Genomic DNA, 26,996 nt, shown 5'->3' with positions numbered 1-26,996 from the left:
TTGTGTTTGCGTTTATTAAATTCCACGCATCTTAAATGCAGCAGACACGGATTATCTGGAATTTTGTTTTACAGTCTCCACTGCCATCTACTGGCCAGTAGTGTTCATGGCAGTATTCAAACTGAAGCTGGGCTGATATTTTCATTCACTGTACTCTGTTCCAGCTCAAACTGTACCACAGAACCGCACGGTGTAAAAGTTCAGAGTGCATGATTTATGTTCTCACACACGTACGTTCAAAAACCTCACGTCGGACTTGTGTTTCCAGAAGTAAAACAAACAGAAGCTTTTTCAAACTTAATTTACATTTCTTATTTTTTACAAAAACTCTCGATGGGAGACATCAAAGTTTAAAAAAAAAAAGACAAGACAGGTCTGTGGTGTTTGCACAGGCACAGTGCGAGAGGTTGGATGCTTGTAGCGCTTCAGCAGCGGGATACCCTCACAATGGCTGACCAGAATATCAAACAGGTTTAATTTTCATCTGAACATACGATCGGCGATCAGGAGGTGGTCGTGAGATGTTAAATGCAGCTCGTTACTCCATGTATACTAAATGATGCAGGATGCGCGATTCACCTGAAACTCTGTGCGATCCAAAAAATTCTTGCACGAATGAAAAATCAGCTGAAAAAGGGCCAAAACTCGCACAGTGTAAACTCAGCTTAAGTACTGAACGTCTGGCACCAGTAGATCATGGCAGTGTTCTGTTTATTTTGACACCAGTTTTATCAGACAGTTATCTAATTACAACTTGGCTTTTTTTTTTTTTTTTTTTACAAATACAAAATTGGAATATTTTACAAAAGCACATTTATCTGTAAACGCCAACACACACACACACACACACACACACACACACACACACACACACACACACACACACACACACACACACACACACACACACACACACACACACACACATCACATTAACTCATTGAGTGCCAGCCATTTTCAAAGTTCAGAACATCCCAGTGCCAGGATTTTTCAGCATTTGAGTGTTTTTTCAAGACCCATAGAAAATTGAGTTCTATGTCCATGTCAACAACAAACATACCAAAAGAAACTTCAGACTGTCCTTTATCATCAGAAAAAAACAGTTTGTTTGTACCTCTTTCCTTTCTTTAGTAATTGTCTGCAGAACATGGGTGGGTATCACTAAAAATGCTGATTTCTGACGAAAAACTGAGAAAATTGGCTTTTTGTGACAAGCAACATTTCAAGGAGAACATGTCTTTTATTATAATTGTTTTTGCTTCAGTGACATCTCAAACATTATGAAAAGTGATCCTATTGTATAATGCACCAAAAAAAAAAAAAACTTATGGGAGCGACTCCGTCTGTCTCTTCTCTCAGCGGCGCGTCTTTTCCCTCTGGCTCCTGCGTATCGGACCTTTTTATTTTTTTCAAAAACTTGATGGATTTGAATCACGTGTGCTTGCATGAGCCTGTCGATTGCGTCATTTGCTTGTAAGCAGCCTTTGTGTGAGGTGTGTGTTGTGTGCTCTGCGTTTTTTCATTCCAAGGAAAAAGACGGAGCGACTGGAGCAGCGCGACTGCATCACAGTTTGACAGACAGCCAGGTGGAAACCAGTCGGATTAGGAGTGGTACAACCGTAAGACGTCCACACAACAGTGGAGAGTGAGCCGCGCTCCGGTCCGCACTCACACTGCTACCATCCACAGAATGGGTTCCCTTGTGATTAAAACTCTAATTTTTTTTACACAAGCTAGATCAGCTGATTACTCCCCCCCCCCCCATAAAAAATGTAATTGGCGTGATAACACATCTTTGCCGCTGAGCGTTACTATCTGAAAAGACATGTTTAAGCGTCAGTGGCACCCAATGAGTTAACGTGTTGGTTTACATAATGAATGACTCAACCAATCAGTGTTAGTGGAAGCACATTTTACTCTGAATCCTTTGCGATCTGTCTGTGTTTGTTACAAAACTTCAGAATTATTGCATTATTCAACATTAAAAGATATATGTCATATTTTAACTTTGTACAAATGAGAGAATTGACATTAACGGAGTTATTCTATCAGTATTCTTTTTATTTATACACCAAACCATAACTCAGCATTGCTTTATCTTCCAAGACCTCTGCCTGACGGCAGCGTTGTGATTAAGTAGAGAGTTGAGCTTCATGGCTCCTCTCAGCTTGCGTCTGTGCTGGAAGCCATGTAGTAAACAGGAGCTTCCAGCAGGGGGTAAGTTGTTCAAAGACAGAAGTGCTGACTCGTTGTTTGGGTCTGTTGTCGCTTTTGACGCTATCAGAAGCGATCCTGGTGTTAAAACTCAAAATCAGGTTGTTAGTAGTTGCAAGTGTACCAGAGACAATACTTGAATTTATCGGTTATCTGTAACTTCCGATACATTTTTGAGTGGTTTATCATTTTATCTTTATCAAAGATAACTTTTCAGTTATCTGATGATCTGTTATCAAAGTAAATTTTTTGGTTATCTGTGCCCACCACTGGCAGCAGGTTAGGGTAGTTAAAGATGCACATGATAATGTGCTGACAAGTGAGGAGTGTGTGCTGAGAAGGTGGAGGGAATATTTTGAAGAGCTGATGAATGAAGAAAATGAGCGAGAGAAACAGCTGGCTGATGTGGTGAGAGTAAATCAGGAAGTACAAGAGATTAGTAAGGAAGATGTGAGGGCTGCTATGAAGAGGATGAAGAGTGGAAAAGCAGTTGGTCCAGATGACATTCCAGTGGAGGCATGGAAATGTCTAGGAGAGACGGCAGTAGTTTCTAACCAGATTGTTTAATAAAATCTTGGAAAGTGAGAGGATGCCTGAGGAGTGGAGACAAAGTGTGCTGGTTCCTATTTTCAAGAACAAGGGTGATGTGCAGAGCTGCAGTAACTACAGAGGCATAAAGTTGATCAGCCACAGCATGAAGTTATGGGAAAGAGTAGTAGAAGCTAGGCTTAGAAAACAGGTGAAGATCTGTGAGCAGCAGTATGGTTTCATGCAGAGAAAGAGCACTACAGATGCAATGTTTGCTCTGAGAATACTGTTGGAGAAGTCCAGAGAAGGACAGAAAGAGTTACATTGTGTGTTTGTGGACTTAGAAAAAGCTTATGATAGGGTGCCAAGAGAAGAGCTGTGGTATTGTATGAGGAAGTCTGGAGTGGCAGAGAAGTATGTTAGGGTAGTGCAGGACATGTACAAGAATAGTGTGACAGCGGTGAGATGCGCAGTTGGAATGACAACGTCATTCAACGTGGAGGTGGGATTACACCAAGGGTCAGCTCTGAGTCCTTTCTTGTTTGCAGTGGTGATGGACAGGTTGATGGATGAGATCAGACAGGAGTCCCCATGGACTATGATGTTTGCAGATGACACTGATCTGTAGTGAGAGTAGAGAGCAAGTTGAGTCTAGTCTGGAGAAGTGGAGATATGCTTTGGAGAGAAGGGGAATGAAAGTCAGTAGAAGCAAGACTGAGTACATGTCTCCTTGCTTGCCTCTACTGGTGGTTGGCTCTCACTGCGGTATTGTATCACTTCCTGTTCCGGAGCACAGCGGTGTTTTTCTGTATCTGTTAGCTGTTTAATCTGCGCAGTTAGATTGATCTAGTTATCTAGATTACGATTTGTTTCCCAGTGTAATCTTTACGTGCCTTAACTAAAGCACTCCTTCTGCTGAATCACCTCTAAATTATTTACACATTATTCACTTTGCGTGTTTTTAGGAATCCGCTAGCTTAGCGTAGCTACTAGCTCTTAGCCGATTTAGCATGGCGGCTTCTCCTGTCTCTCCCGCACTTTTCTGCTCTGGGTGTGAAATGTTTAGTTATTCCTCGGCCTCCTTTAGCAGTAATGGTACTTGTAATAAGTGTAGCTTATTCGTAGCTTTGGAGGCCAGGCTGGGCGAATTGGAGACTCGGCTCCGCACCGTGGAAAATTCTACAGCTAGCCAGGCCCCTGTAGTCGGTGCGGACCAAGGTAGCTTAGCCGCCGTTAGTTTCCCCCTGGCAGATCCCGAGCAGCCGGGAAAGCAGGCTGACTGGGTGACTGTGAGGAGGAAGCGTAGTCCTAAACAGAAGCCCCGTGTACACCGCCAACCCGTTCACATCTCTAACCGTTTTTCCCCACTCGACGACACACCCGCCGAGGATCAAACTCTGGTTATTGGCGACTCTGTTTTGCGAAATGTGAAGTTAGCGACACCAGCAACCATAGTCAATTGTCTTCCGGGGGCCAGAGCAGGCGACATTGAAGGAAATTTGAAACTGCTGGCTAAGGCTAAGCGTAAATTTGGTAAGATTGTAATTCACGTCGGCAGTAATGACACCCGGTTACGCCAATCGGAGGTCACTAAAATTAACATTAAATCGGTGTGTAACTTTGCAAAAACAATGTCGGACTCTGTAGTTTTCTCTGGGCCCCTCCCCAATCAGACCGGGAGTGACATGTTTAGCCGCATGTTCTCCTTGAATTGCTGGCTGTCTGAGTGGTGTCCAAAAAATGAGGTGGGCTTCATAGATAATTGGCAAAGCTTCTGGGGAAAACATGGTCTTGTTAGGAGAGGGCATCCATCCCACTTTGGATGGAGCAGCTCTCATTTCTAGAAATCTGGCCAATTTTCTTAAATCCTCCAAACCGTGACTATCCAGGGTTGGGACCAGGAAGCAGAGTTGTAGTCTTACACACCTCTCTGCAGCTTCTCTCCCCCTGCCATCCCCTCATTACCCCATCCCCGTAGAGACGGTGCCTGCTCCCAGACCACCAATAACCAGCAAAAATCTATTTAAGCATAAAAATTCAAAAAGAAAAAATAATATAGCACCTTCAACTGCACCACAGACTAAAACAGTTAAATGTGGTCTATTAAACATTAGGTCTCTCTCTTCTAAGTCCCTGTTGGTAAATGATATAATAATTGATCAACATATTGATTTATTCTGCCTTACAGAAACCTGGTTACAGCAGGATGAATATGTTAGTTTAAATGAGTCAACACCCCCGAGTCACACTAACTGTCAGAATGCTCTTAGCACGGGCCGGGGCGGAGGATTAGCAGCAATCTTCCATTCCAGCTTATTAATTAATCAAAAACCCAGACAGAGCTTTAATTCATTTGAAAGCTTGTCTCTTAGTCTTGTCCATCCAAATTGGAAGTCCCAAAAACCAGTTTTATTTGTTATTATCTATAGTCCACCTGGTCGTTACTGTGAGTTTCTCTGTGAATTTTCAGACCTTTTGTCTGACTTAGTGCTTAGCTCAGATAAGATAATTATAGTGGGCGATTTTAACATCCACACAGATGCTGAGAATGACAGCCTCAACACTGCATTTAATCTATTATTAGACTCTATTGGCTTTGCTCAAAAAGTAAATGAGTCCACCCACCACTTTAATCATATCTTAGATCTTGTTCTGACTTATGGTATGGAAATAGAAGACTTAACAGTATTCCCTGAAAACTCCCTTCTGTCTGATAATTTCTTAATAACATTTACATTTACTCTGATGGACTACCCAGCAGTAGGGAATAAGTTTCATTACACTAGAAGTCTTTCAGAAAGCGCTGTAACTAGGTTTAAGGATATGATTCCTTCTTTATCTTCTCTAATGCCATATACCAACACAGTGCAGAGTAGCTACCTAAACTCTGTAAGTGAGATAGAGTATCTCGTCAATAGTTTTACATCCTCATTGAAGACAACTTTGGATGCTGTAGCTCCTCTAAAAAAGAGAGCTTTAAATCAGAAGTGCCTGACTCCGTGGTATAACTCACAAACTCGTAGCTTAAAGCAGATAACCCGTAAGTTGGAGAGGAAATGGCGTCTCACTAATTTAGAAGATCTTCACTTAGCCTGGAAAAAGAGTCTGTTGCTCTATAAAAAAGCCCTCCGTAAAGCTAGGACATCTTTCTACTCATCACTAATTGAAGAAAATAAGAACAACCCCAGGTTTCTTTTCAGCACTGTAGCCAGGCTGACAAAGAGTCAGAGCTCTATTGAGCCGAGTATTCCTTTAACTTTAACTAGTAATGACTTCATGACTTTGTTTGCTAATAAAATTTTAACTATTAGAGAAAGAATTACTCATAACCATCCCAAAGACATATCGTTATCTTTGGCTGCTTTCAGTAATGCTGGTATTTGGTTAGACTCTTTCTCTCCGATTGTTCTGAGTTACTTTCATTAGTCACTTCCTCCAAACCATCAACATGTTTATTAGACCCCATTCCTACCAGGCTGCTCAAGGAAGCCCTACCATTATTTAATGCTTAGATCTTAAATATGATCAATCTATCTTTATTAGTTGGCTATGTACCACAGGCTTTTAAGGTGGCAGTAATTAAACCATTACTTAAAAAGCCATTACTTGACCCAGCTATCTTAGCTAATTATTGGCCAATCTCCAACCTTCCTTTTCTCTCAAAAATTCTTGAAAGGATAGTTGTAAAGCTAACTAACTGATCATCTGCAGAGGAATGGTCTATTTGAAGAGTTTCAGTCAGGTTTCAGAATTTATCATAGTACAGAAACAGCATTAGTGAAGGTTACAAATGATCTTCTTATGGCCTCAGACAGTGGACTCATCTCTGTGCTTGTCCTGTTAGAACTCAGTGCAGCTTTTGATACTGTTGACCATAAAATTTTACTACAGAGACTAGAGCATGCCATAGGTATTAAAGGCACTGCACTGCGGTGGTTTGAATCATATTTATCTAATAGATTACAGTTTGTTCATGTAAATGGGGAATCTTCTTCACAGACTAAGGTTAATTATGGAGTTCCACAAGGTTCTGTGCTAGGACCAATTTTATTCACTTTATACATGCTTTCCTTAGGTAGTATTATTAGACAGCATTGCTTAAATTTTCATTGTTATGCAGATGATACCCAGCTTTATCTATCCATGAAGCCAGAGGACACACACCAATTAGTTAAACTGCAGGAATGTCTTACAGACATAAAGACATGGATGACCTGTAATTTCTTGCTTGTAAATTCTGATAAAACTGAAGTTATTTTACTTGGCCCCACAAATCTTAGAAACATGGTGTCTAACAAGATCCTTACTCTGGATGGCATTACCCTGACCTCTAGTAATACTGTGAGAAATATTTTAGTCATTTTTGATCAGGATATGTCCTTCAATGCGTATATTAAGCAAATATGTAGGACTGCTTTTTTGCATTTGCGCAGTATCTCTAAAATTAGAAAGGTCTTGTCTCAGAGTGATGCTGAAAAACTAATTCATGCATTTATTTCCTCTAGGCTGGACTATTGTAATTCATTATTATCAGGTTGTCGTAAAGGCTCCCTGAAAAGCCTTCAGTTAATTCAAAATGCTGCAGCTAGAGTACTGACGGGGACTAGAAGGAGAGAGCATATCTCACCCATATTGGCCTCTCTTCATTGGCTTCCTGTTAATTCTAGAATAGAATTTAAAATTCTTCTTCTTACTTATAAGGTTTTGAATAATCAGGTCCCATCTTATCTTAGGGACCTCGTAGTACCATATCACCCCAATAGAGCGCTTCGCTCTCAGACTGCAGGATTACTTGTAGTTCCTAGGGTTTGTAAGAGTAGAATGGGAGGCAGAGCCTTCAGCTTTCAGGCTCCTCTCCTGTGGAACCAGCTCCTAATTCGGATCAGGGAGACAGACACCCTCTCTACTTTTAAGATTAGGCTTAAAACGTTCCTTTTTGCTAAAGCTTATAGTTAGGGCTGGATCAGGTGACCCTGAACCATCCCTTAGTTATGCTGCTATAGACTTAGACTGCTGGGGGGTTCCCATGATGCACTGAGTGTTTCTCTTTTTGCTCTGTATGCACCACTCTGCATTTAATCATTAGTGATCGATTTCTGCTCCCCTCCACAGCATGTCTTTTTCCTGGTTCTCTCCCTCAGCCCCAACCAGTCCCAGCAGAAGACTGCCCCTCCCTGAACCTGGTTCTGCTGGAGGTTTCTTCCTGTTAAAAGGGAGTTTTTCCTTCCCACTGTAGCCAAGTGCTTGCTCACAGGGGGTCGTTTTGACCGTTGGGGTTTTACATAATTATTGTATGGCCTTGCCTTACAATATAAAGCGCCTTGGGGCAACTGTTTGTTGTGATTTGGCGCTATATAAAAAATAAATTGATTGATTGATTGATATATATATAGGGTTAGGGTTGCTCCCCCTAACATTGACATTGATGGTACAGCCTGGAAGTCGTGGAGCACTTCACATAAATTTGGTCAACCATCTCTAACTCACTCTCCACTGACACAGAGATGAACAACAGGATTGTGAAGGCAGCAGCAGTTATGGCCAGACTAAACCACAGAGTCTCGAATAACTCCAGCCTCACTGAGGAAACAAAACTGCGCGTCTACCAGACCTGCGTACTCAGCACACTCCTCTACAGTATCAAGGCATGGACCATCTCCGCCAGACATGAGACAAAGCTCAACAGCTACTGTCTGAGGTGCCTTTGACAAATTCTGCACATCGAATGGCAGGACAAGGTGCCAACATGAGCAGCGTGTTCACCATTCTTGGAGAAAGGTGCCTTCATTGACTTGGCCACATCAACAGAATGGATCCGGGCCACATTCCTAAAGATCTACTGTACAGTGAGCTGGCAGAGGGCACTCGTTTGGCTGGTGGACCACACCTGTGCTTCAAGGATGTCTGTAAGAAGGACATGAAAATGTGCAGCATCAATGTCAACACGTGAGAGCAGAGTGCAGAGGACCATGCAGCCTGGAACCTTACCATCAGAACAGGTGCACAGAGGAGCAGGAGAGGAACCAAGGCCTCGCTGAGCAACGATCCAGGAGTGAGGAGTTACAGCGGCAGCCTCAGCAGGCGTCACAGCACATGTGCAACAAATGCGGCACAGATTGTGACTCGCACGTTGGACTGATAAGTCATTCACGCAGGTGCCGATAGAAATAAAAGACAAAGATTTCCTGTAAATTAATTTTGTTAATTGTGTTGGTAGCACGGCCCAAGCAGAGGGTCACCCCTCTGAGTCTGGTCTGCTTGAGGTTTGTGGCAGCTTTGTTGTGATTTGGCGCTATTCAATTCAATTTTATTTATATAGCGCCATATCAGAACAAACAGTTGCCCCAAGGCGCTTTATATTGTAAGGCAAGGCCATACAATAATTACGGAAAAACCCCAAAGGTCAAAACGACCCCCTGTGAGCAAGCACTTGGCTACAGTGGGAAGGAAAAACTCCCTTTTAACAGGAAGAAACCTCCAGCAGAACCAGGCTCAGGGAGGGGCAGTCTTCTGCTGGGACTGGTTTGGGCTGAGGGGAGAGAATCAGGAAAAAGACATGCTGTGGAAGAGAGCAGAGATCGATCACTAATGATTAAATGCAGAGTGGTGCATACAGAGCAAAAAGAGAAAGAAACACTAAGTGCATCATGGGAACCCCCCAGCAGTCTACGTCTATAGCAGCATAACTAAGGGATGGTTCAGGGTCACCTGATCCAGCCCTAACTATAAGCTTTAGCAAAAAGGAAAGTTTTAAGCCTAATCTTAAAAGTAGAGAGGGTGTCTGTCTCCCTGATCTGAATTGGGAGCTGGTTCCACAGGAGAGGAGCCTGAAAGCTGAAGGCTCTGCCTCCCATTCTACTCTTACAAACCCTAGGAACTACAAGTAAACCTGCAGTCTGAGAGCGACGCGCTCTATTGGGGTGATATGGTACTACGAGGTCCCTAAGATAAGATGGGACCTGATTATTCAAAACCTTATAAGTAAGAAGAAGAATTTTAAATTCTATTCTAGAATTAACAGGAAGCCATTGAAGAGAGGCCAATATGGGTGAGATATGCTCTCTCCTTCTAGTCCCCGTCAGTACTCTAGCTGCAGCATTTTGAATTAACTGAAGGCTTTTCAGGGAACTTTTAGGACAACCTGATAATAATGAATTACAATAGTCCAGCCTAGAGGAAATAAATGCATGAATTAGTTTTTCAGCATCACTCTGAGACAAGACCTTTCTAATTTTAGAGATATTGCGTAAATGCAAAAAAGCAGTCCTACATATTTGTTTAATATGCGCTTTGAATGACATATCCTGATCAAAAATGACTCCAAGATTTCTCACAGTATTACTAGAGGTCAGGGTAATGCCATCCAGAGTAAGGATCTGGTTAGACACCATGTTTCTAAGATTTGTGGGGCCAAGTACAATAACTTCAGTTTTATCTGAGTTTAAAAGCAGGAAATTAGAGGTCATCCATGTCCTTATGTCTGTATAAGGACATGATGGATATATACGAAGTCTGTCCAAAAAGTATCCGACCTTTTTATTTTTTTCAAAAACCATATGGATTTGAATCACGTGTGATTACATCAGCCAAGCTTGAACCTTCGTGCGCATGCGTGAGTTTTTTCACAGCTGTCGGTTACGTCATTCGCCTGTGAGCAGGCTTTGTGTGAGCAGTGGTCTATCCCTCTCGTCGTTTTTTTATTGCGAATAAATGTCTGAACAATTTGGAGCTTTGCTGCATCAATTTTTTTCCAGAAACTGTGAGAGACCTCCAGGTGGACACCATTCAGAAAATTAATATGGCTTTCAGGGACGATTTTATGGGTATTACACAGATTAAGGAGTGATCCAGACGGTTTAAAGACCGCCCACAACTGCTGAGAGCGCGCCGCCCTCTGAGCGCCGATCGACAGGCTCCAACCCCACTGAAACAACCAGATCATTTCCAACGTGAAGGCTTTGATCCGGGACGTCGTCTGACTTTCACAAAAAGGCAGAAGGCGTGGACATTAGCACTTTTTCGGCACATTCCACTGTTACAGGAGTTTTTTTCATGGAAAGAAAAGCGGAGGGACGCGTCACGGAGCCATTCATTACGCAGCACAAAACCACCTCGGTGTTGGTCTCACAGGACAGCTTTCAAGTGGATTTCAGACGGCTGTCGGTTGCTTTTCAGTCGTGTGATTATCCGAGAAATTGAGCATGAGCTGGACATGCCCCAACATGTCCTGTGAGGCTTCATCATGGTGTTGCTTTGCGCCATGCGGCTCCACCGCGACGCGCAAGACGGTCTGTCTCAATGTGCCGAAAAAGTGCTGATGTCCACGTCTTTTCACAATTCCTGTGCTAGTCAGAGGACATACCGGATCAAGACAGCGTCCAGTTTAGAAATGAACGGCACATTCCACTGTTACAGGAGGTTTTGTCATGGAAAGAGGAGCGGCGTTCCGCGCGTCGCTTTCGGAGCGCGGCGCGCTCTCAGCAGTTGTGGGCGGTCTGTAAACCGTCTGGATCACTCCTTAATCTGTTTAATCCCCATAAAATCGTCCCTGAAAGCCATATTAATTTTCCGAACGGTGTCCACCTGGAGGTCTCTCACAGTTTCTGGAAAAAAATTGATGCAGCAAAGCTCCAAATCGTTCAAACGTTTATTCACAATAAAAAAAACGACGAGAGGGGTGGACCAGTGCTCACACAAAGCCTGCTCACAGGCGAATGACACAACCGACAGGCGTGAAAAAACTCAGGCATGCACACTGGTTTCATAAAGTATTTCAGAGTTGAATTTATGATAGAAAAATTTGCACTGATAAAATATTTTTGTTTCTAAATGTTTTGTGTTTTTAAGTAGCCTCCACAAGTTTTGCAACTGTGTGCGAAGTTTGAATGGCACATTTTTTGCACTTTATTGTTTTGTAACATATGTAAGTGTGTACATATATACAATGATTTTATTTCTGTACAGTTTTGCAAATACTTAACTATTGACATCTCATGGTTTTATTGATACTGATTTTAAACTCACACTTTTACTCACATTTCTCAAATGAAACTTCCAAGATGATGTGGTTCATGTTTCTCACACCATTTCACAATAAAATGTTTAATGCCAGAATCACAGCAAATACTTTTACTGTGAAACACATGCTGCCATTGTTCCTTGCAACTGACTTTAACTTGACAACACGGAGGAGAAGTTACCTAAAAGCATGATGCCATTTGCGGACAAATTCCCAGTCAGTATGGGGAAAATCAAGGTTACCATCATGAATGCTTCACCAGTAATCTGGACCGCCTAAAACGTAGTAATGCTGCTAATGAATGTTAGTCTATGGGGGAAAAAAAATGTTGCATTGTTGCAAAGATACTATTTGAACAGAACTGCATCATCTGTAAAGGCTGGGTGAAGGAAAGTCTTGGTCAAAGGATCTTGGACCACGGAGGCTCTGTCACATTTTTCCCATGGTGGTGGAGACACAGTTCTCCCTTTAGCAGAGCAAAGAGGTGATGAAGAACTTGCCAGGCGTATTTGAGGGTTTGGTCTCTTTGCTTGTGAGGCACGGTATCATAAACATTGCCACATGAAATACTGTGATAGATCAACATGGCAGAGCACTAATGAAGATGCTAAGCAGGAGGTCAGAGACCATGAAAAAACACATGAGCTTTGTTTCTTGAAGTTATGCAAGATGATTGACCAGAGGATTATAATTGGCCATGAAATAATGAAAATGACTGATCTTAGAGACATGTACATTGAGCAGGTATCAAAGACACCTTTCACAAATCAGAACTACCGAACAGAGTCACTAAAAATGAGGTTGGAAAAACATGTATAGAGTATAGTTTCCCTCAATAGAAAGGGTGGGAAGGTGCAGTCTGCCTAAGTATTCAGCAATGATCTTCATCTTGCTACTGCTGTTAGAAATAGTTATTGCTTGCATAGGCCTAGCTCAGATCATATTCATGTTGCTGACCTTCTAATACGCCAGATAATCAAAGATGCATTTTTAAAAGCTGGTGCCATGCCATGGCCACCTACTGCTGGGTATTCAAGGATTCAAAAGGAGTTTATTGTCATATGCACATAGGAACATGTTCCCTGCACAATGAAATGTGTTTACTGCATGTTTACCCATCCTAATTGCCAGTTAGGAGCAGAGGTCGCCTTTTAGGGCACCCGGGGACCCAGCTCCAGATGTATATCCCTGCCCTAGGTCACGAGCAGGGCTGAGCAAACCTTGACCAGCCTCATGACACACTTAACAAACAACAACACACATAAGCCAGTCCGGTACATGAACACACATAAAAGCACACACAAGGAAAGAATTGGGAAGAAAAAAACCTCCATTGCTGCTGTGTTGAACTCACGCAGCACCACTGGAGAGCAAAAAAAAAAAAACATAAGCACAGAAAAACAGTCATAACAAAAAACAAATCACAACAGACGACAGCCGAGACTTGGATGTGTCCAGTGTCCAGACAGACAATCCGGACGGCCGCACGTGAAGTGCCATCGACAGGCCTTATCTGTCCATCCTGGGGGGGATCCCAGTCCTGAATCAGTCCACCAGAGTCTCAACGTCCCACAGTCAACATCTCCGGACTGGGAAGGGAGGGAGGGAGGGGGAAGACGAAGAGGGGGGGAGACGAGGAGCGAGGCTATCAGGAGTGTTCCTCGGGGGGAAGATTTTATCCCAGCGACCTTGAAGGACAGCTGGTGTTTGGAAACCAAATATATAACCAGATTAACAGACGCCTGGCAGATTCCACAGTCTGAAACTTCAGAGTGGCTCCCAAATACATCTGAATAGAGGAGATGTGATCTTACTGACGATCAAAGCGGTTTTCCAGTGTAGCCATTCTCCCCGAGATGGATTCCAACGTGCGGTTGACACCCGCCGACTGAGCTGACACTGCCCTTCCAATCGAATCAATCATGTGGGGCAGCCTGGACGGGCCAATTAATGCCACCTCCACCTTCTTAATTTTCCGGTAAACCAGTGCTATGGCCGCCCCACACAGCAGAAACCCGGTCACCACACATCCAAATAAGTAAACATCTTCAACATCCTCCACAGACAACATGTATAGGCACATGACTTACCACCTCCGCCAGCTGTCCATCACGTAACCCGCCACATGTGTCCCGGCAGGACAGGTCGGGTCCTCCGCTCCTGAGTGTCTTGTGGAAAAAATAGTATCAATTGCGTTCAGAGACCACTTGATCAGATCCATGCTGCCGTTTTCCAGAGGAGCAGGGCTGGCAGCCTCACAGACAAAACACGCTACAGTAGCAGGAAAGTTGGGGAGGGAGGAGAAGAGAAAAATGCGACCGTCCTGGCCGAGAGCAAGAAGGCAAATCCGACCCGCTGCTTCATTGATTCATTGTTTTATTTCGCTTTATCTTAATTTTTCCCCGCTAAAACCCTAAACAGCATATGTCTGTGAGTAATATTTACCTTTTTTATGTTAAACCGACCTGTTATGCTCTTCTGAAACAGTTGATAGATGTATTTTATAACTTAAAAACAGGACCGATGCTAACGCGTTAGCATGTCTATGGTGTTTTCAATGTTAAAGTTAGCATCAAGCTGTTCGCATATCAGCATGTTTGTGTGTATTTGTTTTCTGTATAATAATTAATAGCTCAGCGTTTGTTGTCATAAAAGAGTCAAATGTATTACAAGTGGTATTTTTTTAATTTATTTTTGTTTATATATTAATAATAATAATAATAATAGCAACAACAGTAGTAATAATAGTAATAACTAATAATGCTACAATACAATTTTTGAGAAAAAGACAGAACGAACCTGATTAAAACACAACAGAAAAGATAAAACCAACTAACAATGAACATAAACAAATATAGAAATAAATAAGTGTTTCCTGTGAACACCTAGTGACACTTACACCTTCACTTCATCCCTGTTTTATTTAAGTTCAATGACAGTTTGTTTCGGTCAAACCATATTTTCAGTTTGTTAATTTCTTCAGTGATTTCCTCCAGAACTATCTGCCAAACTAGAAAACTGCTGCATCCTTGTAAGAGCAGAATCCTACTGGAATGAATTTGAATAAGGACAGTTGTTTTTTTTCTCACTAAATGGATGCTGCACTCACTGCAGTTTATTGTCTGGAATAGTCCCAGATTGCATTTCAGAACTTCTAGAATTCAAACATTTTTGTGCGGGTGGTGTTGGGGGTAATTTTGGGTTTCAGCTTTTTTTTGTTTTTCACCACTTTCATCCCTGAATATGTCAATCTTGAATCACTTTTGTGCAGATTAAAGTTACTAACTGGGGCTCCTGTCTTGTTGGGAGAAAGAAATGAGAATCGTCCTCCGTTCTGTTCACACAGCTCCAAATGCTGCACGGCTCTCTGCTGAGTCAAGTTAGAACGATAGAGTCCAGTCGGAATTAATAACTTCAAAGCGAAACACCGTTTAAATCAATTGACACCTCTTTCCAAATGTTGTAATACAAACAAACTGCAATCGATCAAAACGTTTTTCCCCCCTAAATGAGACGTCCTGCGCTGATGTGCAGCAGCCGACTGAGCTCAGCTCAGAGGTACGGAGAGACATTCATGTCAAAATGTCTGAAAGGAAATGCTTTTGACAAAAACTACAGATTTTATTTATTTTTATTGATGTCCAGAGATCAAGGATCCGGTGACCAAGACTCAATAAAATGTTGTTCACATTGAAAACCTCTAAAGCCTACTTTTAGTACACAGAAAATTCACAAGAGGTATTGATAAGGAATCAGATTGATAAGCAGAATTATTAATGGTATCGATATTGATAAAATCTTGTCAATAACCATCCCTAGTCTTGTGTCTTCTCTTGGTCAAGACATCTGTCGTGCAGTAACAAGGGGTGAATGGAAATTGCCAAAGCATATTTTGGTCTGTATGACTCAGCGTCATCTTTTTCAGAGTGCTCAGCTCAGTACAAACTTGGGCATGCTGAAAGTTATTCTTTCTCTCTTGAACTAGAAACAGCTCTTGCTACTGCACTAGAAGAGGCCTCCAGTGTCCGTACTATACACATTGTACGTAACGCTTCTTGTCCTTCACTTTTCCACAGTGATTTTGATCATTTTGACCAATACGTCAATGATCGTTCTGGAAGCGGGTCAGTACACACAGCACATAGTCTCATGATGTACAACGTCCAGCATGATGAGGTTGTCACAGATCCACCCATACTTTTAGTACCAAAAACTGGAAGGAGGTCCTTGGTTACCACTGAGGCTGACAGTCTCCCTCCTTGTTACAGTAATCAGAGGAACAGCCCACAGTTGACCATGAAGTAGTTATGTGTTCCTGGTAGTGAAGGTGCACTGGCAAAATCTGAGGTGATGAACATTTCCTGGTGCATCGTCAGAATGCTGAGCAGCATCACCAGTCAGTGTGTCCCATGATGGAGTGGTTTCATATCTAAAACTGGTGTCTGACCCACCAACCTGGTGACCATAGACTACTACGCAGTGATAAATCATCCAGTCACAGACAACAGTACAGTTCAGGAGTGCCTAAGGATGTCCAAGCAGTATTCAGATGATGTTGGCCAGAGATACACAATCACGACTTTTGACTTGGGGGTAAAACTGAACGCATACCCTATACTTTGGAAAAACCCAGACACCTACAAAGACCACATAGTCATGATAGGTTCATTCCATGCAGTGTGCGCCTACTTGTATATAATGGTTGGCAAGAAGATGATGGTTCAGGGTTTTCCGAAATCTTGCTTGAATCAGGACTGATGCCAAGTGGCTCCCTCCAAGGAATAATGTCTGGGAAGAATTACAGTAGGGCTGTGCATTGCCATAAGGCCATGGTGGAGGGTTTAGAAAAGATGCTGCTTAGAAAGCTTGAAGAGCTGAAAGGTGGATTGTCACAACACAACCTACCAGAGGGATCAATGTCAAAAGTGACCAACCTAATTGCTAACAGAAACAGTGAAAATCTTGATGAAGTCTTAAGTGATGTTGCGTTCCAGAAATACATGGCAGAATACATTGAATTCCATCATCAGGTCAGGAAAGGAACCCTTGGGAAGACTGCAGCGTTTTGACTGTCTTACATAGATCACATCTGGCTCGTGCTTTTCCTCCTCATGTCTGTAAAAACAAATGACTTCTTTTTCTATGGAGCATGTCTGAACGTGATGGCAGACCTGTTCTATAGTTTTGATAGCCAAAACTATGCCGATACGTGACGTTTTTCTCTGTGTATTTGGCAAATATCGAGGAGACTCATCCAGTAGCCACTGAACTGCTGCAGCTTGGGGCCATCAGTGTTGCAAGATCATACACTCCAGGGAATCAATGCCCTGTCGATAAAACTATTGAGGAGACATCCATGAAACACGCAAAGTCCCATGCTGGAGCAGGGGGAAGAGGTGCCGGGGTATCTGGACTACTAGGCAACTATGAAGCATACAGACATTGGGCGAAAACTGCTCATGAAAGAGCTAGGTACCTAGATGTAATGCTCCAGATGACAAATATGGGAGGTGAAACAAGCAGAGACAGCAGGCATCGTGATACCCGACAACCACAGATTCAGAAAAGTGAGAATGCGACCAAGAAAATCCTCGATGCAGTGGAAAGTTTCCTCAACCCATTTGACATTGAAGAAGATGGGCTGGTCTGCCTCCTGTCTGGTGCTTCTCTGCTGCCAGATGTTTCCAAGGACATTGAGACTGCTGAGGACAGAGGAAAACAAGCCAAAGATGCATTCATAAATGACAGACCAAAAAAGAATCAGGACTTCTTTGCCCCATTGACCAGAAAGAAGCTGAAGACATTTGCAGACATTGGCGAGACAGCATTTGTGAAGACTACCAACAACAAAACAATAGAATAAAAACAGCAGGGGAATGTGGCATTCAAGTTGTTGGTCAAATCTCAAACCCACAAACTGACTGGACTTGCAAGAACTCCTGCGGTACCCACTGTTGGAGTGGACTTTTTACAACAGTATCACACAACTGTAAACCCAAAACATCAACATGAAATTGTTTAACAATTTACCTCGTTCACACCCCACGCGTCCGTGATGAGAGAGGGAAAGATGACCAGGACTCAGTCCAGTTCTCAGATTGACCTCACCTTTAATACAGAGAATGAACCAAAATAACAATAACAGAGTCTCTGGGTACACGCATAGTTTGCCCGAGCAATCAGGCTGTGAGCAGGGACCCCATCTACCTCTCCCTGAACCCATATATACTATCTGGGTTTCTGTCTAAACATTGCGACACTACGCTAAGATAATGTATTCTTTCTTGATTTGTCCACTTCTCATCCTGCACGCAGTGCAGTCTTGTTTCTTCTTGTATCCCAGCGCAGATCATGACCTAAAAAGGAAATTTCATACAAAGCCACCTGCTTCATCCTGACTGAGCTGCAAGTGTCACCCCTGCCTCAATGAGAAAAACAACTTGACCTCGTCTCCTGATTGCCCAATAAGATGAACAAAATTGGCCTTGTCTGAGTAACATGATTCATCAGAGAAATAGAAAAACGTGTTTTCACATCCCGTCTCAATACTGGTTTATCAGCACTTTTTAGCACGCAAAGGCACAGTGGTTTTATTCAGGTGACAATAGAAAGACAACCTGGCATAAGAAAAAGAAAATGTATAATCACCATAATATTTTTACAGTAGCAGTAGTAGCAGCAGTAGTAGCAGCAGTAGTAGTAGTAGTAGTAGTAGTAGTAGTAGCAGTAGTAGTAGCAGTAGTAGTTGTAGTTGCAGCTGCCTCTTCTTGAGGCAGCTTTAGTCACGCCCTAACAGTCCTGTGGAATCCGCGGTAGGTGGGAGGTGATAGTTTTGTTGGTGAAGATGGAAGTTTTCGTTTCAGTCTCAGAATCTAACTTGCCCGTCAACTCGTAAGCCTTAAAAGAAAACCTACACTGACATGAACAAGAGGAGATTTTATACATTATATAAATGAAACATTTGCATGTTGTGCGAGGGTGGGGGAACTTTTTTAAAACATAAAACGGGGCTTACGATATGATGGTTTTGTGATCTTATCAAATTTTAGCTCAGGAAAGCAAAAGCCTCAAATAGGACTGAAACCATGAGAGAGCAGAGCCTTATTGATGGTGTAGCCAACGGAACTGCGAGAAGATTCTTCTCAACAAAAGTCAAGACAGAAGTCTGACTACCAGAGCAAGAAATTTAGCTGAGGAAGCTTCTGCGATTAGAAGCAAAATGTCCTCACGTCAAGCAACCCAGTCCAGTTGAAGATTCAAGCTTCTCTACTATGGAAACCACCTGGACAACTGAGAGCCTACACAGAAACTTCACGACAGAAGAAATGCATTTGAGACGCTCTGATCAGGCTCCACACGGACAACAGCATTAAACTCTTTGTATATTGTGCCTAAAACTCTTGTGAATATATTCTCTGGGTTTATAGATGTTGTTATTGTGTTTTGTTTTAATTTAAAAATGCCAGAAGAAGCTCAGGTTGCTTCTCCATTATTTTCAATTGGAATCACTGTGAGCTGCATCGCTTCCTGTTTGCTCTTTAATGTTCTGCTTATTGTCCTTTACAACACTGTCTGTACTCTTTGTTCCAGAGTAATATATATATATATACATATATATGTCTGAAATTCAGTTTGTGTTTATTAAATTCCATGCAGATTAAATGTAGCAGACACGGATGATTTATTTGGAATATTTGTTTAGCAAGTTTTCACGTTCTCTATTGCCATCTACTGGCCAGTAGTGTTCATGGCAGTATTTGCCCTAAGTATTGAGATATCCCATAATCCTTTGTGCGCCGGTGAGTTGTTGCAGCCTCTTGCTGCAGCTGATGAAAAGAAATAAAAATGTACATTTTGGTTGTATAACGTTCATTTACGTTTGTCGTCATGTGGATTCTCTCTGTGCTGTTTAAACAGCAGCAACTCTCTGGCGCGCAAAGGATTATAGGGTAGGGCCTGAGTGTCTGGGCACCAGTAGATGGCAGTGTTCTATGCATTTTGACCCCAGTTATATCAGACAGTTGTCTAATCACAACTTGACTTTTGGCTTTTGCAAATGGCTTTTTTTTTGTTTTACATATGAATAAAATTGCATATTTTACAAAAGCACATTTATATGTAAACACCAACACACGTCACATTAATGTGTTGGTTTTTACAGAAGAATGAGTCAACCAATCAGTGTTAGCGGAGGCTCATTTTACCCATAATCCCTTTGGCATCTGTGTGTGTTACAAAACTTCAGAATTAGTGCATTATGTAAAATTAAATGATATGTGTTATATTTTAACTTTGTACAAATGACAAAATTGACATTAATGGCTTTATTCTAGCCGGATTAATTTGATTTATAAATCAATACCATAAGTCAAAACTGCTTTATTTTCCAAGACGTTTGCCTCACGGGGGGACTGGTACATGCTGTTAAAGAATAATGACTCTTCTTTTTTTGTGGCAACTTGGTGGTCCGGCTCCTTTTGCTGGGGTAGAGTTGAGCTTAGCTCCTCTCAGCTGCTTCACTGCTGCAAAATACGTAACAAACAGGAGCTTCCAGCAGTGAGCAGGGTGCAGAGTTCTAGCAGAAGTGGTGACTCATTATTTGGGTTTTGTGATCATGGTGTTAAAACAGAATCGGCTTGGTAGTAGCTGAGAGTGTACCAGAGACAATACTGAAAGTTAGTGGTTAGCTGTAGCATCCAATAAATTTTTGGGTGGTTTATCAGTTTAGTTTTATAAAAGATAACTTTTCAGTTAGCTGATTAGCTGTTATTGAAGCTAACTTTTTGGTTAGCTGTGCCCATCACTGAATTCAGCATTATTTCATCAGAAAAGATGAAGGAAGCAATCAGAGCGCCGCGGCTACACGATCTGCTAGCTGATGCTTTCACTGTGCGTTCGTCATTTCAAAGCGTCAGTAGACACTCACCAATTATCGCCTTGTTTCTGCTTCAAACTGACTTTAGAATGATTTAAGAGGTTTTACTTTGTCATCTGATGGTTAATAATCACATTAATCCGTTTGATTGCTTTGGGTGAAGAGACTCAGACTCTGAGAGTCAGACTCAGACGTGCTGTGGTCCCAAATGACGTATGTGCAGTGGAGGCAGGCCGGACTAATTTTTAGGGGGTACCGTTCAGTCTGCGACACCGGCCCACTTCGCCAGCTGTGCCAGGAGGATCCCCTGATCCACAGTGTCAAAAGCAGCTGTCAGATCAACGAGCAGGTTTCCTGAGTCAACAGTTACCATGAAATCATTAACAACTGTCAGCAGTACTGTGACCAGACTGAATCTCATGCCAGAGGCATCATCCACACGTTCAGGGGGGAAAACGAGAGATTGTGTGAGAACTAAATCATTCCTGTGCTCCTCTAATAACAGACTGTTGTGTCCCGTGGTGATGCCAGTAGGTGGAGAAGCATCTTTAGACAATTTTGAGAGGTCCTCTTGTCTGCACATTCTTGTCTGCACTGTGGTTTAATGTCCTGTTTTGTCTGCTTTGGGTTGTGTGTGTAGACGAGCAGCCGTCTGTCCTGTCAGTAGCAACCAGCAGTGACAGTGACACCGAGGATGAGGCCCAGCATGGCTACGAAAGCCAGAGCCCTCCTTCCACAGGTGACACCAACACTCAACACGCAGGTCCACACAGGTTCCACAGCCATCCACAAGGGTCCAGGTTCAGACAGGTGTCACAACTGTCCAAAAGGGTCCAGGCAGGTCCAGACAGGTGCCTCAACCGTCCACAAGGGTCCAGGCAGGTCCAGACAGGTGCCTCAACCGTCCACAAGGGTCCAGGCAGGTCCAGACAGGTGCCTCAACCGTCCACAAGGGTCCAGGCAGGTCCAGACAGGTGTCACAACTGTCCACAAGGGTCCAAGCAGGTCCAGACAGGTCCAGACAGGTGTCACAACCGTCCACAAGGGTCCAGGCCGGTCCAGACAGGTCCAGACAGGTGTCACAACCGTCCACAAGGGTCCAGGCAGGTCCAGACAGGTGTCACAACCGTCCACAAGGGTCCAGGCAGGTCCAGACAGGTGTCACAACTGTCCACAAGGGTCCAGGCAGGTCCAGACAGGTGTCACAACCGTCCACAAGGGTCCAGGCAGGTCCAGACAGGTGTCACAACCATCCACAAGGGTCCAGGCAGGTCCAGACAGGTCCATACAGGTGTCACAACCGTCCACAAGGGTCCAGGCAGGTCCAGACAGGTGTCACAACTGTCCACAAGGGTCCAGGCAGGTCCAGACAGGTGTCACAACCATCCACAAGGGTCCACACAGATCTCTATTGCTAGTTTCCCCTCCAGAACAACAGTTTTTTTTTGTTGTTGTTGTTTGTTAGAACTTTTTATTTTAAGATGTTTTAGGCCATGAGGTATAACTTGGGGCATGGCCATTTTGATTGACAGCTAGGACATTGTCTGTTCTGGGCGTTTTATTACAAATGTTGGTCATCATGTGGCTTATTGAGTGTTTGAATTGTCTTAATGGGTCAGTGAAGATGTCTGTGCTGCAGTATTCACATCAAGTGAAATTATTGTGTGATTTTTAATTTTGTGTGCTAACCATGTTAGCACTTCTTGCAGCTGTCGGTGGCTTGATCCTTGACATTATTTTAGTCCAGTTGTCCATGATTACAGAGGAAATGAATGAGATGAGATGAGATATACTTTATTGATCTCACAGTGGAGAAATTCTGTTTACACTCCAGTTACCTCAGACAGCAATTAGTCCACAATTATTACTTGTTTAGCGTAATAATGGCACACATCAGAATTAAAGACAGCACATACACATTTGACATTGTTTATGTGCACTAAGTTTGAAGAAGTCCGTTATCCGAATTGAGACAAGTGGGTGAAGGTCACGCAGCAACCCTGAGATGCACCGCTGTCGGCTTGGGGGGAGGAACGGGGGCTGCAGCTAAAACTGCATCGCCCCCACAGAAGGGGAAAGGAGTGATGTGAGCAGACGCCAGAGTGGGGAATGTTGCTGGGGGATAGGAGGCAGGTGAGGGGAGGGAATGGAGCATGCTTCAATCCTGTGAAAAGCAGTTTATTGTCTTTGTGAGATGAGATAAGAAACATCCAAATGATCCCCAGACCGAAGAAATTCCTCTGGAGGAAAAACACTCGGGCAATTTGACCTTCAGTCTTGAAAAGCCTGTAATGTTATGGTTTAAGCAGTGAAAAACACTTTTAACAGTTCCACTCGAACAACCAAATCCCAATTATGAATTAAGAATATTCCCAATTATGAATTAAGAATATTCCCAATTATGAATTAAGAATATTCACTGGCCTCTGAAATCTTCAGCTTCATCTACAAGGCACGCATCTGCTCCAAGATGTCATCCAATTTGCGTCTGAGTTCAAGAGTCATCGCAGTCTGAGAATGCACTGCCTTGCCAACTATGACCTATGGGTCATAGTTTTTAATGCCCACAGCAGATCAAACCATTATGATAGCCACAAAAATATGATTTAATTAACACCTAAACTGAGGTTAGCCTATTATCTTCCCGTGTTGGTAATTGCTAAGATGGGGTATGTTCAGTTGTCCCACCCAGGTCATGCAGGGTGTCACTCACACTCCGCCTCCTTGTACAAAGATTAGTTTGGTGTGACGTAAGAGGAGTAAAAGAGGCCAACATGGCAACACCCAGAGCAGCAATTCCGGGCTCCAAATTAGCGGTTCTGGGTCTCTGTAGAAACACTACGGCTGACGTCATGCTCAGTTTGTCCAGTCCACAGTCCAAAGTATACTGCAGTACACAGCTGTGGTCAGACACTCACCGTGTTCATGACTGTCATGGTCATTTTATTCATTTGATGATGTGTTTGAACGGTTCTTTTGTCCGGGTGGAATGTTTCTACACCAAACGTCATTTATGACTGAAAATTAAAAAAAGGCAAGAATTAATGCACAAGATTATTTATTTTGGATCTTCTCTCAGCCACACTGTGGGATGAACAAAGTCAAAGTTCACTTTTAGTCCTTTGAGCCATCAGACTGATGACATCATAATGTGCTGTCCAGCGCTGCACCATATTGGAAAAAACTCAGACTGCCTTTTTTTTTTTTTTGCCAATGGTAATATATATTCTGCAAAATATGAGTATCTTGCAGGATTTTTCAGGACACACTGAAGCCCCTCAGGGTTATAATACAGTGCTCCAGGTGTTTTGTTACCAGTGACCAAAAACCAAACACCTGGAGTTCTCTTTTTTCAGCTGAGAAAGTAATTAATGGAGCACAACGAGTGAGAATGTGCACGTCTCACACAGACACACACACACACACGTTACCAGGATTCTTCATTCAAGTAAATCCAGTGTCTTTTGTTCTTTAGTCATGAATGGATGGATTTTTATCCTTATCACTGGGCAGTGTAAACGTGCACGCTTAATTTAATGATGCCACATCGTGAGTCCCTGCAATGTGGCAATCGCACACGTGCACATTGCGATGGCAAAGTTCAAACAATATATTTTGCAGCCCTAATCACCGTCTGAGGGTTTTCAGAAAAGCCTTCATAGGTGTTTGGTTCAGAAAGTCCTTGATGGTCAGTCTGGTCATGTTAACTGCACTCACGTCTCTATTTATTCTTTTTTTTTCCTTCATTCACTCTGCATACGAGGTCTGTCCGTAAACTATAGGTCCTTTTTATTTTTTGCAAAAACCATATGGATTTGAATCACGTGTGATTGCATCAGCCAAGGTTGAACCCTTGTGCGCATGCGTGAGTTTCCCCACGCCTGTCGGTGACGTCATTCGCCTGTGGGCACAGCTTGTGGGAGGAGCGCTCCACCCCCCTCGTCGGATTTTTTTGTTGTGAGAAAATGGCCGAACGCGTGGAGCAGCGTTACTGCATTAAATTCTGCCAGAAACTTGGCGACAGCCAGGCAGAAACTATTCAAAAAATCCAAACAGCTTTCGGAGATGAAGCCATGAGCAGCACACGGATTAAGGAGTGGTACAACCGGTTTAAAGACGAGCGCGTAACGGTGGAGAGCGAGCCGCGCTCCGTCGGCCATCAACGAGCCGAAATGACGAGATCGTTTCAAAAGTGCACACTGTGGTTATGCGGGATCGTCGCTTGACTGTCCGAGAAATTGCTGAGGAAGTGGACATTGGCAAGACTTCGGCACATTCCATCATAACGGACGATTTGGGCATGAAACCAGTGGCGGCGAGGTTCGTGCCGAGATTGCTGACGGCGGAGCAAAAGCACCTCCGTGTGGAAGTCTCACAGGACATGCTGGACTCCATTGACACTGATCCCAGCTTTATGGACACTATAATCACCGGAGATGAGTCCTGGGTGTACGGGTACGACCCGGAAACCAAATTTCAGTCGTCACAGTGGAAGCATTCCACGTCGCCAAGACCGAAGAAGGCACGCCAAGTGCGCAGCAACATCAAGGTAATGCTGACTGTTTTGTTTTACTCCCGTGGTGTGGTACACCACGAGTACGCACCACAGGGTCAAACAGTAACAAAGGAGTATTACAGGGATGTCCTCCGTCGTCTACGTGATAGTGTGCAGTGCAAGAGACCGGAGTTGTGGGCCGGAGGAAATTGGCGCCTCCACCACGACAATGCGCCAGCTCATTCCTCTCATTTAATTCAGACTTATTTGACCAAAAACCAGACTCCGGTGGTTCAACAGGCGCCTTACTCCCCTGACATGGCCCCTTGTGACTTTTGGCTCTTCCCAAAACTTAAAATACCATTAAAAGGAACCCGATTTGAGACAAGAGAGGACATTATGGCTGCGACGACGGCGGAGCTGCGCGCCATCCCGAAAAAGGCATTTTTGGAATGCTTCCAACAGTGGCGACAACGCTGGGAGAAGTGTGTGGAGTCCCAAGGAGAGTACTTCGAGGGTGATTAGGTTTCCAACCCTCCAGGTAAGCCAGTTTTTTTTCCCCAGCCAATGGTCCGATACTTTTCGGACAGACCTCGTATATGTAGATTCTTTGAATCAGTGTCAAACTGCACAAAGATTTCCACTGACCTTGAATCTTTCTAAAGCCCCGCATCCCACCCCAAACGTGGCTTAAAAACAAACAAACAAACATCATCTGCTGAATTTCTCCAAAACAATTCAAATCATTTTTCTGAAGTTTGTTGGAGACGTTCCATGGTAGTGTGGCCGTGGCAAACAAAAGACTAAACTGTTTTAGGCAAATACATACAAATTCCCTGTATTTGGTTGATGAAAAGGTCAAGAGTAAGCAAATCATTGGTGGGATCCACGTTTGAGGACCCGTGTTAGTCTACGTGGTTCCTGCCTGAGTTCAGGTTGTGAGCATTACAGACGTTGGTCGGTCTGGAGCTAATCGTCCTGTTTCCGTCTTGCAGGAGAGGCCTTCCTGTCCAGCTCCTGCCTGCCCGCTCACAGGTAACTTCCTGTGAGCGTGGTGTCATGCGTGAACTCCAACTCCCATGGCGACGGCTGCTCCTCCACTTGCTTGGTCTTTGTCAGAACTCAAACCCCTGTTAGAAGGATTGATTTTAGTCTGATGCTGCTGTGTGTGAAGGTCAAGCTTTTCCTTTCTGGATTGACTGAAGAACCAGTTTCAGCAGGTCCCCATGTCGTCACTTTAAGGGACATCTGTTTATTGTTTGTGTCAAAATAAAGCTTTGAGTCTCAAAGTCTGATGCCTGTCGTGTGTGTGTGTGTGTGTGTGTGTGTGTGTGTGTGTGTGTGTGTGTGTGTGTGTGTGTGTGTGTGTGTGTGTGTGTGTGTGTGTGTGTGTGTGTGTGTGTGTGTGTGTGTGTGTGTGTGTGTGTGTGTGTGTGTGTAATATAACCAACATGTTGTGGACACGTTAACATCAACATGAGAACGTTGGTGATAAATGAAATACACTCATCTTGGTCATAATAACATTGCACATGATGTGAAGTATCAAACAGATTAAAACTTAGAAACACTGGCATTGCACAAAAGAATCACATTCGTGATCTCATAAAATACACCAGAAGATGTTCAAGGAAGTCACTCTGGGCAGTTTCAGTTTGGATTGGAGAGCGTTCCAGTCAGACGGAGCTGAGAAACTCAAAGCTTTCATTCCCGCTTCAGCGGAGACACGAGGGACACAAAAACATAACGTCATCCAAGCGCAGAGCCGAACAGTCTTCAGATCTCTGGAGTAAAGTGGATAAACCAGAACCAGTCCAATAAGAGTTTTGTAAACCAGAATGATCCAGTGTGTATAGCTCCTTACA

General features: G+C 43.3%; 1 protein-coding gene across 1 annotated transcript in view; it reads left to right on the top strand.

Annotated features, from left to right (window-relative positions):
• Positions 1-26,390, top strand: part of trim37 (tripartite motif containing 37) — a 405,219-nt gene extending 378,829 nt beyond the window's left edge. Inside the window, exons 24-25 of the mRNA XM_034165414.1 lie at positions 21,277-21,375; positions 26,127-26,390. Coding sequence (XP_034021305.1) covers positions 21,277-21,375; positions 26,127-26,170 — 143 coding nt within the window. The 3' untranslated portion in view covers positions 26,171-26,390. The remainder of the gene's footprint in view (positions 1-21,276; positions 21,376-26,126) is intronic.
• Positions 26,391-26,996: the final 606 nt, after the last annotated feature.

Source organism: Thalassophryne amazonica, unplaced genomic scaffold (assembly GCF_902500255.1).
Source record: "Thalassophryne amazonica unplaced genomic scaffold, fThaAma1.1, whole genome shotgun sequence".
In the NCBI taxonomy this organism is placed as follows: domain Eukaryota; kingdom Metazoa; phylum Chordata; class Actinopteri; order Batrachoidiformes; family Batrachoididae; genus Thalassophryne; species Thalassophryne amazonica.
The sequence above is the reverse complement of the archived record's forward strand: the minus strand, read 5'-3'. Positions and strand labels throughout refer to the sequence as shown.